The sequence below is a fragment of the Arachis ipaensis genome, chromosome B6, assembly GCF_059453495.1.
Source record: "Arachis ipaensis isolate K30076 ecotype BB chromosome B6, ASM5945349v1, whole genome shotgun sequence".
Taxonomy (NCBI): domain Eukaryota; kingdom Viridiplantae; phylum Streptophyta; class Magnoliopsida; order Fabales; family Fabaceae; genus Arachis; species Arachis ipaensis.
The window spans coordinates 29,133,610-29,151,647 of NC_142441.1; the positions used below are offsets into that span (position 1 = coordinate 29,133,610).

The 18,038-nt window shown below is 39.3% G+C and overlaps 2 protein-coding genes across 2 annotated transcripts in view; both read right to left on the reverse strand.

The window, feature by feature from the left end:
- Positions 1–692: 692 nt before the first annotated feature.
- LOC148555001 (uncharacterized) lies at positions 693–1,617 on the reverse strand. Its single transcript, XM_088490573.1, has 2 exons — positions 1,303–1,617; positions 693–1,226 (listed from the first exon to the last, which is right to left on the reverse strand). Exons 1-2 carry the CDS (start codon positions 1,615–1,617, stop codon positions 693–695), a joined length of 849 nt encoding a protein of 282 aa, XP_088346699.1.
- A 292-nt stretch (positions 1,618–1,909) lies between these two features.
- LOC107646732 (uncharacterized) overlaps positions 1,910–18,038 on the reverse strand; it is a 45,114-nt gene continuing 28,985 nt past the window's right edge. The window contains exons 3-6 of the mRNA XM_088490574.1: positions 17,623–17,805; positions 2,758–2,900; positions 2,447–2,672; positions 1,910–2,352 (exon numbers count right to left, since the gene is read on the reverse strand). Coding sequence (XP_088346700.1) covers positions 1,910–2,352; positions 2,447–2,672; positions 2,758–2,900; positions 17,623–17,805 — 995 coding nt within the window. The remainder of the gene's footprint in view (positions 2,353–2,446; positions 2,673–2,757; positions 2,901–17,622; positions 17,806–18,038) is intronic.

Sequence of the window (18,038 nt, forward strand, 5' to 3'; positions counted from 1 at the left end):
CCAAGCAAGCTAATGATATACAAGTGAGAAACCTAGTGGATACATAACTTATGCATCAGAGAATCTTTTGAAGGCAAAAGGAACTACAGATTAAGTTATAGTGTTGGGTTTTAAATTGCAGCAGGAGTATTTGTGTGTAATTTGTTTGTATTTGTAAACATGTTGTAAAAGCATGTATAGGAATGAATTAGATTGACTGATTTGTTGACATTAAATTGTTGAAATTAGATTGGCTGTTTTGGGAAATTCTTGTATTCTTTACCTAATTCCAAACAAAACAACTGCAAAATCAGATCCAACTAAAAAGGTATATTATCATAATATCATACAAAGCATTTAATATTGATGGGAATAACAACTTGCTAATAACATAAATGGAAGGAGACTGAATTTAGCATATTGAACTCATTAATATAAATTCATGAAGCATTAGTTTGAATATTCAGTATCTAATATTACCTTGAAAATTTATGAAGCAATAATTTGAAAAGTCAGAATCTAATAATAACTTGTGAATTAGGACATTTCACCTAATAATTTATTGAATTCATAAAAATAATTAAATCATCCTAATAAGTTAATGAATTCATAAAAATAACTACATAAAAATAACTAAATCATCCTAAATTCATAAAAATAACTAAATCATCCTAACTATGTTCAACAAGAATCGTTAACTAGAAAAACTTATTCTAATTGAGAATGGATTGCACATAACCACTCTTCTGAGAATTCTTCAAACCCCAGAAAACCTTCTCCATCTGTGCATTATTAACAAACTTCACTGCAACCTGCACCACCTCATTGTTATCGAATCCAAGCTGTTCAAGCTTCTCACCGACCATGAACTTCTCATTCACCCCAGATAGAGCATCACCAAGAACTTGGGCATTCCTTCCTTGTTCAGCAGTCGAAAATTGAACCTGTTTAACCATCCTCTCTAGAATATCATTTTGCTTCCGCTTCTTTCCCGAATGCCTTCCGCTAGCTGCACAAGCATCAGAGTGTGAACCTGCTCCTTGTCCTTCATGAAAACTTACATTTGCTGACATTCCAAAATCATCCAAACTTGGACAATAATCTTCCTCCTCCTCTTGAACTTGCTCTTGTGCGTCAAAACCACTGACTGTACTTGCACCCGTGGCTCGATCCTTTCCGAATATACCCTCTAATCGGTGGAACAAAGGAAATGGCTTACCAGGAGTATAAAATTTGGTTGGGTGTGCCTGTGATGAAACTTACAGAAGTTAGCATACATATTCTAAAGTCACTAATAAAATAATTTCAAGTAAGTTTGTTAACAACCTTCATCCACGCATCAAGAACGTCTCTACTGTCAACATCTACGTACTGTTTTTCAAAATTCCACCCAAATCCACTGCATGCCACCATCTCAGAGGCATATTGATACTTCTCCTTCAGTCGCTTATGCTTATTCTTGCAATGTTTCGCAGTTACCGTACAAGTTGGGAATGCTTCCAACATCTTCAAGGCTAATTTTTTAAAAGTTCCTGGTCTGAATTGTCCACAATCAGCTTTCAAACCATCAACAACACACTCCTCCATGAAACCAACAAATACTTCAGTTTCTTCATCAGTCCACATGCGTTTGTCCATTGTCATCTAAGAAGAAATGTAACATGCAATAAGTTGTACAATCCATTAAAATCAAACATCACCTATGATAATAGAAATCTAACAACGCAATAATTAGTCATATTAATAATTATGAATATTACAAACAAGGCTTATAATAACCATTTAAAAATTTCAATGACAAAAAATCCAACAAAACAATGGAAAGTCTTTCGCACACAAATTTAGCTATTACATCACAAGTTTCATGCCAAATTAAACAAGGAGATTCAAGTTGGGCCTATAATCTTTGCTATTCCGTACGACTAGTTCGTCACTCTTCGTACATCTCAATTGCAATGTTGTCACGACATTGTGTCCACTCATTCGTATTTTCAACCACATCGATCAACTCATCTGGTGCTTCCTCTCCGACGGGCAGAAATTCATCTAAGAAGCTAGTTTGCTCTTCCGGATCCATATCCATGTTCTTCCGAAAAAAATTTTGCAACAGACAACAAGCAATTATGATCTGCTTTTGTGTTTTTATAGGGTAAAAGCTAGGACTTCTTAAAATTGACCATCTCTTCTTAAGTAATCCAAAGCATCGCTCTATGACATTCCTAGCAGAAGAATGCTTTCTATTAAAATACTCCTGGTAGTTGCGAGGTGCACGTGTTCCTTGAGCCCACTCTCTAACATGATAGCAAGTGCCTCTATATGGTGCTAGGAACCCAGGACCATTTGTGTAACCCGCATCCACTAAATAGTAATTACCTATAAATATTACATACAAACAAAATAAGCTCTACAACTGTGCAGTCAAGCTTAATGTCAAAATCTAACTTATGACTTATAAATTAGATATTACCATGAGGTATCTTGAGACTATTACCACGAGTGATTGCATCTCGAAGTATTCTTGAATCAGATGCCGATCCCTCCCATCCACTAAGTACATAAATAAAGCTCATATCTCGGTTACACACTCCTAGGACATTAATACATATTTTACCCTTCCTTGTTCGATATCTTGACTTATCAGACTCGGGGACTGTCACCTCTATATAAGTGCTGTCTAATGCTCCCAAGCAACTCTATAATTCACAAAAATTACAACTTTTAGATAGACAATTCTTCCAGGCTTAAAACAAATTACATACATAATCCATTTAGGTTTACCTTAAACTTTCTCCATGTTGGGTCTATGCAATCCTCTTCAACCGGTGATGCCTTGGCGAATAACAAGTTTTGCATACGTATAATAGCCTTTAAAACCTTATTGAAATACTTACTAACTGTTTCCCCAGACCTACAAAATCTAACTTATAGACTACAATTTTTCTTGTGATGAGCTAAGATAATTAAAAAAGTTGCAACTTGTTCCGGCAAGCTTACTTGACCATCCTCACAAAGTCCTCCTTGGACTTGAAGCAACTCGCATAAATTAGCAAAGGCATTTGTGTTCATTCTTAACTCCTAAATACAATTCCTATCACCCTCACCAATAATACACTCTAAAGCATCACGTCTAATTCTACTATTCATTCTTCCGCCTAATGACACTTCCCCACTACTTTTATTCCTAAAGTACACAAATAATGTAAGAACAAAGTTCAACATCAAATTATCATGCTTCAATCTCATCGTTTAATAAAAAGAAATACATCGTTTAATAATCTCCGACTGCTCCATTCCTTCCTAACAAAATTATTTCATACAAAATAAGCATAAACATTCAATTTACTCAAATCAAAATCTAAACTAGATATAATCATTCAATGTCTTTTGTCACATGTACTTGAATACGAAATGCACTTATTATGAAGCTTTAATTTAAATTTATTTTGCACCTACTATGAGTATGAGCAGTTGAGTACACCTCCATATCCAATTCCAACAAAGTTTGCAATCCAATTTTATAAAAAAAATACACAAACTCTGTTATTCATTACTCAAACATATCTCGTTGAATAAAATTATAAAACCACCAACAAGACATAATACTCTGTCTCAGGTATAGTAGGTAACCAGGTAAGGGCATAGGGCATTTTAGTTTCAACAAGAAATCAGCACACAAAACTAAAAAGGATTGACATTCACAATAAGAACAGGTCACAATCATATCTTTAGGCCTTTGACCTCACACAGTCACGCAAACAGCTCAATGTAACCCTAAAGAAACAGCTAGCAAGATTAACTACATGAAAGCCAACTGCACTACATAACATAGTGAGGAATGAAATCATATGCTTAAAAAAGTTGAGTAAAAAGAGAAAGAAAGATATTTTGTACCATGTGATCCTATATTATGTGTATCCCCACTTGTCACTATCCACCACAGAATGTAAATGTATGAGACTTAAAAAAGGTTGGTGGAAGCTGATATTTTCTAATCACATTCAAGATGAATAGCTAATCCCCCATTTCATAGGCATCATAAATAATAGTTAGAATGGACAACGATGCGGCCAATACCGGAGACACAAACTTCTTTTATCAAAGGTATATCACAATACACTTTAACTTCAAGCAAAATATTATCATCCGATATAAGTAGGATAAGAGAATAAAAAATTGCCAGGCTATATGTATAAACTTAGGCATGGTTAAGGAAAAGTGTAAGTGATGAGCGGATAATTTATACACTTTTTGGCATTGTTTTTAGTATGTTTTTAGTATATTTTAGTTAGTTTTTATTATGTTTTTATTAGTTTTTAATTAAAAATCATATTTCTAGACTTTACTATGAGTTTGTGTGTTTTTCTGTGATTTCAAGTATTTTCTGGCTGAAATTGAGGGACCTGAGAAAAAATCTGATTCAGAGGCTGAAAAAGGACTGCAGATGCTGTTGGATTCTGACCTACCTGCACTCGAAGTGGATTTTATGGAGCTACAGAAGCCCAATTGGCACGCTCTCAATTGCGTTGGAAAGTAGACATCCAGGGCTTTCCAGCAATATATAATAATTCATAATTTGCCCGAGATTTGATGACCCAAACCGGCATTCTAAGTCAGCATAGAAATCCTGGCGTCAAAACGCCAGAACTGGCATAAAAGCTGGAGTTAAACGCCCAAACTGGCACAAAAGCTGGCGTTTAACTCCAAGAAAAGTCTCTACATGTGAAAGCTTCAATGCTCAGTCCAAGCACACACCAAGTGGGCCCGGAAGAAGATTTCTGCATTAATTACCTATTTCTGTAACCCTAGGCTACTAGTTTTCTATAAATAGGACCTTTTGCTATTATATTTTCATCTTTCAATTCATCTTTTGATCATCTTTGAATCATGTTTTGATGATTAAACCCTCTTTGGAAGGCTGGCCATTTGGCCATGCCTAGACCTTTTGTTCTTATGTATTTTCAACGGTGGAGTTTCTACACACCATAGATTAAGGTGTGGAGCTCTGCTGTTCTCGTGAATTAATGCAAAGTACTATTGTTTTTCTATTCAACTCAAGCCTATTTCTTCTCTAAGATATACACTCGTTCTTCAACCTGACGAATGTGATGATCCGTGACACTCATCATCATTCTCACCTATGAACACGTGCCTAACAACCACTTCCGTTCTACTTGCAATAGTTTGAGTGCGTATCTCTTAGTCTTCTGGTTCATGACGCATGGTTGCCTCGCCTGACAACCGAGCCTTCCATTCCATGAGATCAGAGTCTTCGTGGTATAGGCTAGAATCAATTGGCAGAATTCTTGAGATCCGGAAAGTCTAAACCTTGTCTGTGGTATTCCGAGTAGGATCTGGGAAGGGATGACTGTGACGAGCTTCAAACTCGCGAGTGTTGGGCATAGTGACTGATAAACCCATATTTCATGAGTTCTTTTGTGCTTAATTAGAGTGATTTATTCAACTCTTCACCTACTTATTCACATTAATTGCATGGTTTTACCTTCCCTTCCTTATTATGTCATATTGTGAAAAACATGTTTCCTAAGCTTTAAAAATTAATTATTTTAATTACCTTTATTTCCATTCGATGCTGTGATTAGTGTGTTGAGTAGTTTCAGATTTTCTAAGGCAGAATGACTTGAAGGATGGAAAAGGAAACATACAAAAATGGAAGGAGAAAGCAAAACGGAGCTTTGAAGGGAACTGGTATTCACGCGATCGCATGGATGATGCGATCGCGTGCCAGAAGCAAAGAAGCAGCGATGCGGCCGCATGACTGACGCGACCGCGCGCCTTAAGCAGAACGCATATGACGCAGTCGCATGACTGACGCGGCCGCGTGGCAAGAAAAAGCTCCAAATGACGCAATCGCGTGACCCATGCGGACGCGTGACAGAAGCCACGTATCAGAATTTACAGAATACGCCCCCAGCAAATTCTGAAGCCCTTTTTGGCCCAGATCCAAGTACAGACAGCATAGACCAGAGGTTATAAAGTGTGGGAATGCACCCATTCAAAGGAGAGCTCGCCAATTTCTAGTTTTCATGATTTAGATTTAGTTTAGAGAGAGATTCTCTCTCTCTTTTAGGATTTAGGACTTCTTCTTGTTTTGGGAGTAACTCTGGATCCAGGTTTTAATGTTCTTTTATTTTAGTTTTACTTTTATTTATTTATTCCAACATTTGAATTGATTATTATAATTTGATTTACGAATTATCCCATGTCACAGACTGCTATTTGAATTAATGATATTTGAGGTATTTTCAGTTTATGATTGTTCTCTTTGATTTAAGTTACCATTGCTTCCTATCTAAGGATATTTTTACTATTCCAGCAATTTTACTTTTTTCCCTTTTGGTTCTGGTTAAGAATTTAGTAACTCAACAGTTATTAAACTCAACATAATTGATAATCGTTATCTTGTTAATTGAGCTGAACTTAAATAATCCCAACCTTTTTTTAGGAAATAAATAGGATTCAAAGGTCAATTCAATTAGTCCCTTGACTTTCCTTGCCCTGGTACAGGTTGACCAAGTGGAATTAAGATACAACTTTCATTATTGTTGAGAGGGATAGCTAAGTTGGACTTCTAATTTTCCTTATCTTGCCAAAAGTTGTTTTACAGTTATTATTTATTTTTACTTGCCATTTAATTCACTCGTCATTTAAATTACTTGCTTCTCACCTTCTAAACCCCGATTACAACCTTTATAACCAATAATAAGAACATACTTCCTCGCAGTTCCTTGAGAAGACGACCCGAGGTTTGAATACTCGGTTAACAATTTCTAAGGGGTTTGTTACTTGTGACACCCAAAACGTTTGTATGAAAGGACTTTTGAAGGTTTAGAAACTATACTTGCAACGAGGATTTATCCGCAAATTTCTAGACCACGCAAAAGTTCTCTCATCAAAATGGCGCCGTTGCCGGGGAGCTGCTAACGTGTGCCTTATTATTGGTTATTGTAAATATTTTTCTTTTGCTTGTTTATTTATTTTTATTTTTCCTTTTTATCTTTATTTGCTACTATGAACTCTCACCCCTTTCGCTTTGAGTTTGGTTCTAATATTGTTAAAGGAAATAGAAGTTACAGCAGGAATGTGCATCAAGGTCAGACCAATCAAGGATGGATGGAACCAAGAGGATCTAATCAACCCTTTTGGCAGCAACACCCTCCGAGATATCCTGGACAAAGACCATTCTACCGTGCATACCCAGCTGAAAGACATGGTGGACAGCATTGTAACTACCAACAAGCCCCACCCCGTGCATATGAACCATCCTTTCAACATAACCCCGAACCACCGCACTCACAAGCTTCTCTTCACCATTCGCCATCATATGATCCTTCCTTACCCCAATACCAATCCAATCGTTCCCAATCATCACCAATTTCCTTTGTATCATGTCCAAGTCTGGCAAACCGCGAAGCAGAGGATTGCCTAAAAGAAACATTAACTAAATTTCAAACAACCATTCAACAACTGGAGCAAGCACTAATTCAATGGGCCACTAGACGCTCAAATATACAAGGACCAACCACAGCTCCATGTGGACAGCCCAATGAAGAGCGTGGCATGAAAGAAATACTAGAGACTCCAGTGGACAAGACAGAGAATGAATTCGTACTAGAACAAGTGGAAGAAGCTGTCATTGTTCAAGTAGAAGAGTTGGTTGAAGATCTAGGAGATGCTGAACTTCCTTGGGAATCCAGAATTGAGGAAAACTCCGTCCAAGATGCTACAGTTGATGCTAAGGAGGATACCGTACAATCTCCAAGGCAAGTCGTTTACGAAGAATCAGACAGAATAATCCAAGAAGCAAACTTCCTTGATGATGATAGTCACAAGTCTAGTTCTCCTAGTGATGAACTTGCGTCCATAAGTGAATTCTCTGAGATCGAAGAATTTTTCCCAAGTGAATATGAAGATGATGCGGAGGTAGATTTCTCTCAACCTCCAATCTATGACTCGAGTGATGAGGAAGACATAGAAGACTTTGACCAGGATACAGATACAATTGAAGATCTTTGCAAGGAAGTGGAAGAATTCACAGAAGAGCACAAGGAAACGGAACTTGCAGAACCACCAAAAACACCTATCCCAAGGCCATTACCACCTAATACAAGCTTCAAGTGGGTACAATCCTTAACTTATAATTTTACTTATTCACTTGAATATGGTTTGCTCGAAACAGATGGCCAACTTAGAGCTCTCTGCGGCTTTAGGAGTAAGAAGGAAATGGCTCGTACTCAGAGCTGGTGCACAAGGTTCAATAAGGTTCCACGCTTCACTTCAAGGTACACGGATTGGTATCATGCTCAATCACATGGATCACGGAAGATGTTTGGTCATCAAGGTGAGATTATACTTTTTAACCCGCCCGAATGGAGACATGTAGATCAAGACGGAGGTGGATTTAAAAGCAAGGCTTGGAATCCTGGAGTTTATTCTGACATTTGTCATCCCGGGAGCCTAACAATATATTTAAAGTTGTTCAGAAGCTTTACATGCCTAGTTTGGGACCCCGGAGGCTATTGGCATTCCAAGCACTGGTGGAGATTTTTGGACGAATTTAAACATAAGCCACCATAACAGGATACTCCTCCAATGTCCAACTTAAGGACTTTAACTAAAAGTGCTAGGTGGGAGATAACCCACCAGGGTATGGTCGTTTCTTTTTCAATTTAATTCTTGTTAATTGCTTTCATTTTTCCTTTTTCATTTTAATTTATTAAACCTGAAATCATGCATAACATTCTTATTAATCATTGCATTCTGCATTTTTCATGCACAAAAAAAAAGGGGATGCACGACGCGATCGCATGCCCCATGCGATCGCGTCATATCGCAAAAAACACCACCCGCGCGACCGTGTAACCCACGCGGCCGCGTGATATATATATCGGCGTAAGGATCCAACGAACAGAAAGTTAGGCTGGAATCGTGCGGCCCCTGTGCGTTTCGCACAAATTGGCCCACGCGATCGCATGCCCCATGCGACTGCGTCACTTGTACAATACCAATCCCACGCGACCGCGTGAGCGACGCGATCGCGTCGCATGGATTGCACATCACCCCAAAAGGAGACAGAGAGTTGCGCTAAAACGGCGCTGAAGTCGTGCGTTTAGCACAAACTCCAGCGACGCGATCGCGCGACCCACGCGATCGCGTCTCCCTTCTTCCCCTCTCTCATGCGATCGCGCACCCCACGCGATCGCGTCACTGATGACAAGTCATCTTAGCCTAGTTTCACTAGCCTTTTTCTTTTATTTTCAATTGATTTATGCACTTTCTTGAGTCATAAGCAAGCCAATTGGGTAGATTTCCATGTTTCCTTTGATTCAATCAACTATGTATGAATTCATGCACTTTCATGAGATTTTATGCTATAATTGTCATATATTATGAAAGAAACACAATCTCATGATTTGGAGAATAGCTTTGATGTGTTTGATTGATTGATGATAGGTGAAGAAAGCTTGGAGAAAGGTTGAAGCAAGAAGGAATGGCTAGGAGCAAGAGAGAACAAAAAGTTTGAGCAAAAGTTTGCCTCAAACTTTAGCTCAAATTTTTAGGAGAAAAGCTTGAGCCAACGTTTGCCTCAAACTTTTTGGCAAACGTTGGCATCACAAAATCAACACCCTGGAGGACAAAAGCTTGCGCCAACGTTTGCCTCAAACTTTTTGGCAAACGTTGGCGCCATCAGCAACACACCCTGGAGAGAAAAAGTTTGCGCCAACGTTTGCCTCAAACTTTTTGGCAAACGTTGGCGCCACATATATGCACTAGGGGGCCAACGTTTGAGCAAAAGTTTGACCCCAAACTTTGGCTCAAACGTTGGTAGCAGCAAAAATGGGGCAGTTGGTGTAAAAAGTTTGAGTAAAAGTTTGCCTCAAACTTTTACTCAAACTTTTACTCAAGCTTTTAAGATTCACAACCCGGTTCACATTGGTTCTCTCTCAAACTCCAAGAGCAATCAACCAAGGCCTCTATCAACCCAATTCCATCAAGAGCAAAGGCCCAATTCAAGGCTTGAAGACCATTTGAAGAAAGTGTATAAATAGATTAGGATTTAAGTTTTCAGGGGAGCTTTTCTTTTCGGTTTTGATTTGGTAGTTTTGTAGAGAGCTCACCTTTACATTTTGGCATTGTTGTTTTAATTCAAGAGAATTTGGGGAGGAGAATTGATCTCTCTTCTTCCTTGTTCTTGCTTGAATACTCTTTACTTTTCTTGCTTCGGATCTTGGGTGGAGAATTGAAGAAATTCTGTTTCAATCTCACCTTGGGATCTTGTTTAATTTTCCGCATCATTGAATTTCAGTTTCTGTTAATTGCTTCTTCTTCTACTTTCTCTGCAATTTACATTTCTTCATTTCCTTTGCAATTGTTCTTGCTGGATCTAGGAAGGAATTGAGATCTAGACTTGGTTATCTAGTCTCTTGAGTCCTGAGATCTGGATTTCCCATTTTCGATTCTCTGTTTAATGCTTTTCAAGCCCATTTACAATTCCGTTTTAGATCCGATTCAATTCAAGTTATCTTCTACTCTTCTGTTTGTTGAATTTTACTTTTCCTTGTTTAATTTCTGCAAATCCAATTCCCAATCCTCTTTACAATTCAAGCCATTTACATTTCTTGCACTTTAAGATTCTGCACTTTACATTTCTTGCGTTCTAAGTTTCTGCCATTTAATTTCTTGTTCTTTAAGATTCAGCACTCTAATTCCTGTTCTCTTTAATTTCATGCAAATTTCCCATTCCCTTTACTTTCTGTGCAATTTAAATTCTGTTAATCACAAATCTCTCAACCAAATCATGATTTGCTTGACTAAATCAACCACTAAACAAAAATTGCTCAATCCTTCAATCCCTGTGGGATCGACCTCACTCCCGTGAGTTTTATTACTTGATGCGACCCGGTGCACTTGCCGGTTAGTTTTGGGTGTTTTGGAGAAACTTGTTTTTCCCCAAAAATATCCATCAAGTTTTTGGCGCCGTTGCCGGGGATTGATTAGATTGACAATGATTAAGTGAAGTGGAGATCTAGATCAAGCACTTTTACTTTTCTGGTCTTTAAGTTTCAATTAACCCACTAACTGTTTGAATTTTTGCTTAAGCTAACTAGAACTTCATTCTAGCAATAGATTGATGTGCCACTGGTTTTGTGCGTTTCTTATGTTCTGCTTGTATGTCAGGTACAAGGAGAACCATACCCACCTCTCAGGAGCAAGACGAAAGAACTCTCAGGAGGTTAAGAAGAGCTGAAAGAGGGAAAAATATTGTTGGAGAAGAGGAATCAGAAGAAGAATTCCAAGATATGGAGGAACATTCAACCAATCCACCAGGTGGAGCAGCCAACAACAATAACAACCTACCCCAGAGGAGAGTTTTGGCCTCCTATACTTTTGCAAATCCTAGACATTGTGGAAGCAGTATCTTAACTCCAAATGTCAATGTAAACAATTTTGAACTAAAGCCACAACTCATCACTTTAGTCCAAAACAATTGCTCTTTTGGAGGAGGACCACCTGAAGACCCCAACCAACACTTATCCACTTTCTTGAGGATTTGTAACACTGTCAAAACCAATGGTGTGCCTCCTGACAGCTACAAGCTATTGCTATTCCCATTTTCTCTCAGAGACAAGGCCACTCAATGGTTGGAATCCTTTCCAAGAGACAGCATCAACAATTGGGATGATTTGGTAACCAAGTTCCTTGCCAAATTTTACCCACCTCAAAGGATCATAAGGTTGAAGACTGAGGTACAAACATTTACACAAATGGAGGCTGAACCCATCCATGAGGCATGGGAGAGATACAAGGCTCTAATCAGGAAATGTCCTCCTGAAATGTTCACTGAGTGGGATAAGCTGCAGAATTTCTATGAGGGCTTAACATTGAAATCCCAGGAAGCTTTGGATCATTCAGCTGGAGGTTCTTTGCAACTCATGAAAACTGCAGAGGAAGCTCAAAATCTCATTGATATGGTGGCTAACAACCAATATTTCTTTGCTCATCAAAGAAACTGCCAACCATCACAAAGGAGAGGAGTAATGGAGCTAGAAGGAATGGACTCAATCTTGGCTCAAAACAAAATAATGCAGCAGCAAATTCAACAACAATTTGAGCAAATGGCCAAGAGGATTGACAACCTCCAAGTTGCAGCAGTTAACACTAGCCAACCATCAACCACATGGGGACAGAATGAAGAAATTCAAGAGGAGCAACAGCAAGAACAAGTCCAGTACATGCATAACCAACATTCTGGTCCAAGTGAAGTCTATGGTGATACTTACAACCCCTCATGGAAGAATCACCCCAACCTCAGATGGGGAGATAGTCACAACCAAAACCAACAACCATGGTAGAGGAACTCAAACCAAAACAATTCAAGAAACAACCAAAACCACAACCAGCAGCAAACTAACCAAAGCCTTTACAGAAAACCTCAAAACAACTACCCCAACCCCAACCAGTACCAATCCAATAACCAACCCACCAACCAAATTTCCTACCATCCACCACCCACATCTCACAACCCACCACAAGCATCACCTGAAGCTCAAAGACTCACCAACTTGGAGACCTTGATAGACAAAATGTTGAAACACCAGGAAATGACAACCAAAAACCATGAAGCCTCCATGAAGAGCCTAGATAGGCAGATGGGTCAAATCTCCAAGCAGATTTCTATTGAGAGACCTTCAAGCTCACTGCCCAGTGACACAATCCCAAATCCTAAGGAAGAATGCAAGGTGATACAATTAAGGAGTGGGAGAACATTGATGAGCAATAATGACACTACAAAGAAGCAAGCAGAGAGCAGCAAAAGGCCAATAGAAAATGAGGAGCAAATAAAGGCAGATGAAGCCAAGGATCAAGTTGTGATGCCAAACAAGAGCATTGAGAAACTCAAAGAGAAGGACAACCAACCACACGGTTCAAAAGAAGTAACTCAGGGACAGCAGCAAATAGGAAAGAGCATCACACCTCCACTGCCATTTCCCCAGAGGTTCAACAAAGAAACTAAGGACCAACATTTTCATAAGTTCCTTGAGACTTTCAAGAAACTGGAAATCAATATTCCCTTGGCTGAAGCACTTAAGCAAATGCCTCTGTATGCCAAGTTTTTGAAGGAGCTTATCAACAAGAAAAGAAGTTGGGATGAGAAAGAAACCATACTGCTTACTGAGGAATGCAGGGCTTTGATTCAAAAAGGGCTTCCTCCTAAGCTTGAGGACCCAGGGAGCTTCTTGCTGCCTTGCACCATTGGGGAATTAACCATCACTAAAGCAATGTGCGATCTAGGAGCAAGTATTAACTTAATACCCTCCTCCTTGGTAAAAAAACTGCGTATAGAGGAAGTTAAACCGGTACAGATGTCTCTAGAGCTAGTAGATAAGTCAACGGTATACCCCAGGAGTGTGATTGAAAACCTTCTGGTCAAGGTGGACAATTTCATATACCCTGCAGATTTTGTGGTTCTAGATTCAGATGAGGATGATGGTGACTCTATTATACTGGGAAGGCCATTCTTGGCCACTGCTAGGGCTATCATAGACGTAGAGGGAGGAGAATTAACTCTCAGAATGCATGATAAGAGTGTCACTCTGAAGGTATTACCAGAAGCACAATTTAGTAATGAGAAGAGAGGCTATATGGAACTTGACAAGGTGATTCACAACAACATCCCAAGGCAAAAGATTGTGCAGAATGATGAAAAAGTCCAAGAGGATATTGGAGTATTAGCCACTGAGAAGAGAGATATCCAAAGTAAGCCTACGGCCAGAAAAGAAGTATCAACAAAAGAAAGGAAGAAACACAGAAACAAAACAAAAAGGGGTTGGAAGAACAGGAAGATCCCAACAGAAGGGCTTTCCAAAGGTGACAAAGTGCAATTGATATATCAACAACTGGGAGCAAGCCAACAGACTGATGACTATTACACTGTCAGCAACATACTCTCATTAGAGCACGCTGAAATTGAACACCAGGGAACAAAGAGGATGATCACAGTCAGGGGAGACAAGTTAAGGCACTACCAGCATCAACCACCATAAAAGAAATCCCCAATGTCAAGCTAATGACAATAAAAGAGCGCTTGTTGGGAGGCAACCCAACCGGAGGTAACTTTCTTTTCATAACTATTTCAATAAAAAGGTTAATTAGTTTTATCTATATTGCGAGAAGCTAAGTTTGGTGTTGCACACCAAACCAATCTAAGGGAGAATGAAGGATTCTAAGTTTGGTGTTCCACCAATATTTCATTCTCATCTTCTGCATCATGCTAGCCTCAAGCATTTAGATAAACTAGTTAACTATTTTGCGGTCTCCTAGTTTTCAGTTTTACTACTTTTAGCAAAGAAAAAGAGTTTCACATCTGGATAGTCTGATGAACAAGAACCATTGGCAAGGTACTAAGTTTGGTGTTCCCACACCAAAGTAAGTACAAAAGCCCATAAATAAATCATGCATGCTAATCATTGTTTCTAAGTGCTTGGGGAACAAGCAACTTTCAATATCATTGCAGAGGTCCATACAAGTTTTTGGAAGGATTAAGCATCATCAACCAAAGAGATGAAAGAGGAATGTGTGGATCAGTGATGATGATGATGAGGAGTAAAGCAAGCGAACTCCAAAAGGTTGTATTGTTAAGTGATTATCTTACATCAAACACTGCTATGATTGAGAGTGGTTTTGTTTCCCTTATTATCTGTCTGTTTAGTATAGTTTTTTTTTTCTGAAATTCAATAAGCAAGATGCTTGATCATTTACAACATCATACTCTCCAAAACTTGTTTGCACTCAATTTTTCAAAAAAATGCATCACATGAAAGTTCTTTGAAAAGAAGGATTAAGGAATTAAACAATTTTGAGGCAAGCAAAAGATTAGGAGAAGTGGTGGTTCTAGTTGTATAATTATGTATTGAGGTTGCATGCTTATGAAAACTTGCATGGGAGCTCATAGGCGGAACATAGAGTTCAAAGAAGTGTTGTGGAGATTCTCAAAAATTTATTGATCCGAGAAGCAGCAAACAAAACAAAAGAAAATAAAGAAAATACAAAAACAAAAAGAACATGGCCCAAGGCTCTGAGCATCAATTACTAGGCAGAAAAGAAGAAAGAAACAAGAACTCAAAGAGTTATTATCCTAGTAAATGCTTGTGGTCGAAGTGTGTCAAAGAGAGAGGCTTGAGCAAGTAAATCCTAAGGGGTGCTTTAACACCTAATACCTTAAAACCAACTGGTTTAGGAGTATTGATTGAAAGCTTATCTAAAAAGCCGTTTTGAGACATGACACTTAGAGTCAAGGCCAAAACACAAGAATCATAAGCTGCTTCAAGGTGATTACCTATAGAGAGATCTCCATGATATTATTTGGATGAAAGTTCTAAGACCCAAGACTCCCAAGATGTAGGGACTAGTAAGCACTGAAGCCCTTGCATGAGCATATAATTTAGAGTTCACCCCACTGTCACTTGATCACTTCACTCACAGGATAGTACATGTAATTTTTCAAATCCATTCTGATTGAAAGAACCTTTGAGCATAATTCCTTTCTTGCTTGGGGACAAGCAAGCTTTAAGTTTGGTGTTGTGATGACAAGTCATCTTAGCCTAGTTTCACTAGCCTTTTTCTTTTATTTTCAATTGATTTATGCACTTTCTTGAGTCATAAGCAAGCCAATTGGGTAGATTTCCATGTTTCCTTTGATTCAATCAACCATGTATGAATTCATGCACTTTCATGAGATTTTATGCTATAATTGTCATATATTATGAAAGAAACACAATCTCATGATTTGGAGCATAGCTTTGATGTGTTTGATTGATTGATGATAGGTGAAGAAAGCTTGGAGAAAGGTTGAAACAAGAAGGAATGGCTAGGAGCAAGAGAGAACAAAAAGTTTGAGCAAAAGTTTGCCTCAAACTTTAGCTCAAACTTTTAGGAGAAAAGCTTGAGCCAACGTTTGCCTCAAACTTTTTGGCAAACGTTGGCATCACAAAATCAACACCCTGGAGGACAAAAGCTTGCGCCAACGTTTGCCTCAAACTTTTTGGCAAACGTTGGCACCATCAGTAACACACCCTGGAGAGAAAAAGTTTGCGCCAACGTTTGCCTCAAACTTTTTGGCAAACGTTGGCGCCACATATATCCACTAGGGGGCCAACGTTTGAGCAAAAGTTTGACCCCAAACTTTGGCTCAAACGTTGGTAGCAGCAAGAATGGGGCAGCTGGTGTAAAAAGTTTGAGTAAAAGTTTGCCTCAAACTTTTACTCAAACTTTTACTCAAGCTTTTAAGATTCACAACCCGGTTCACATTGGTTCTCTCTCAAACTCCAAGAGCAATCAACCAAGGCCTCTATCAACCCAATTCCATCAAGAGCAAAGGCCCAATTCAAGGCTTGAAGACCATTTGAAGAAAGTGTATAAATAGATTAGGATTTAAGTTTTCAGGGGAGCTTTTCTTTTCGGTTTTGATTTGGTAGTTTTGTAGAGAGATCACCTTTACATTTTGGCATTGTTGTTTTAATTCAAGAGAATTTGGGGAGGAGAATTGATCTCTCTTCTTCCTTGTTCTTGCTTGAATACTCTTTACTTTTCTTGCTTCGGATCTTGGGTGGAGAATTGAAGAAATTCTGTTTCAATCTCACCTTGGGATCTTGTTTAATTTTCTGCATCATTGAATTTCAGTTTCTGTTAATTGCTTCTTCTTCTACTTTCTCTGCAATTTACATTTCTTCATTTCCTTTGCAATTGTTCTTGCTGGATCTAGGAAGGCATTGAGATCTAGACTTAGTTATCTAGTCTCTTGAGTCCTGAGATCTGGATTTCCCATTTTCGATTCTCTGTTTAATGCTTTTCAAGCCCATTTACAATTCCGTTTTAGATCCGATTCAATTCAAGTTATCTTCTACTCTTCTGTTTGTTGAATTTTACTTTTCCTTGTTTAATTTCTGCAAATCCAATTCCCAATCCTCTTTACAATTCAAGCCATTTACATTTCTTGTACTTTAAGATTCTGCACTTTACATTTCTTGCGTTCTAAGTTTCTGCCATTTAATTTCTTGTTCTTTAAGATTCAGCACTCTAATTCCTGTTCTCTTTAATTTCATGCAAATTTCCCATTCCCTTTACTTTCTGTGCAATTTAAATTCTGTTAATCACAAATCTCTCAACCAAATCATGATTTGCTTGACTAAATCAACCACTAAACAAAAATTGCTCAATCCTTCAATCCCTGTGGGATCGACCTCACTCCCGTGAGTTTTATTACTTGATGCGACCCGGTGCACTTGCCGATTAGTTTTGGGTGTTTTGGAGAAACTTGTTTTTCCACAAAAATATCCATCAGTCACTCCCATTTTCGCCCCAACCACGCGACCGCGTGCCCCACGCGGCCGCGTGGATTCAAAAATATAACCCCCCGCAGCCCGCGAACCCTATCAGTCGCGAGCCCCCACCCCCAAACCCTCTTCTCCCTCTCTGCTCTCTCTCCCTCCAACCACCAACCAGCACCACCCAGCCGCCACCGCCGGCCACCCAAACACCGCCGCCACCCCGTACGCCGCCGCCTCAACCCCCTCCCCTCCCTTCTTCTCCCTCCCTCCTCTCTCCCCCCCACTCCACCACAACTGCCTCCGCGACCACCGCCCCCCACCGCCGGCCTCCCAGCCGCGCCCCCTTCTCTCTCCGCCACCCAACCGCACCCCCCTTCTTCTATCACCAACCCAAAACCCTCGCCGCCACTGCCCCCATCAGCAGCCACCGCGACACCGTGCCCCGCCACCGCACCGGACGCCGCGGCAGCCACCTTCTTCCCTGTCCCACCCCTTCCGCTTACCAGGTTCCACAACACGCAACCCTTTCTATCCGTTCGTCACTTTTCTGTATTTTTTATTCCGTTTATGTTCATGATTAGGATAGCTAGACTTGCATGTGGTAGTGGATTTTTAGGTTGTTAGGTAGCTTAGGCTGTGGTTAGTGGATCTAGGTCTGTTTACTTGCACTGTTCTTACTTCTGTTTTATTCTATGTGCAAATATATTGCTGCTA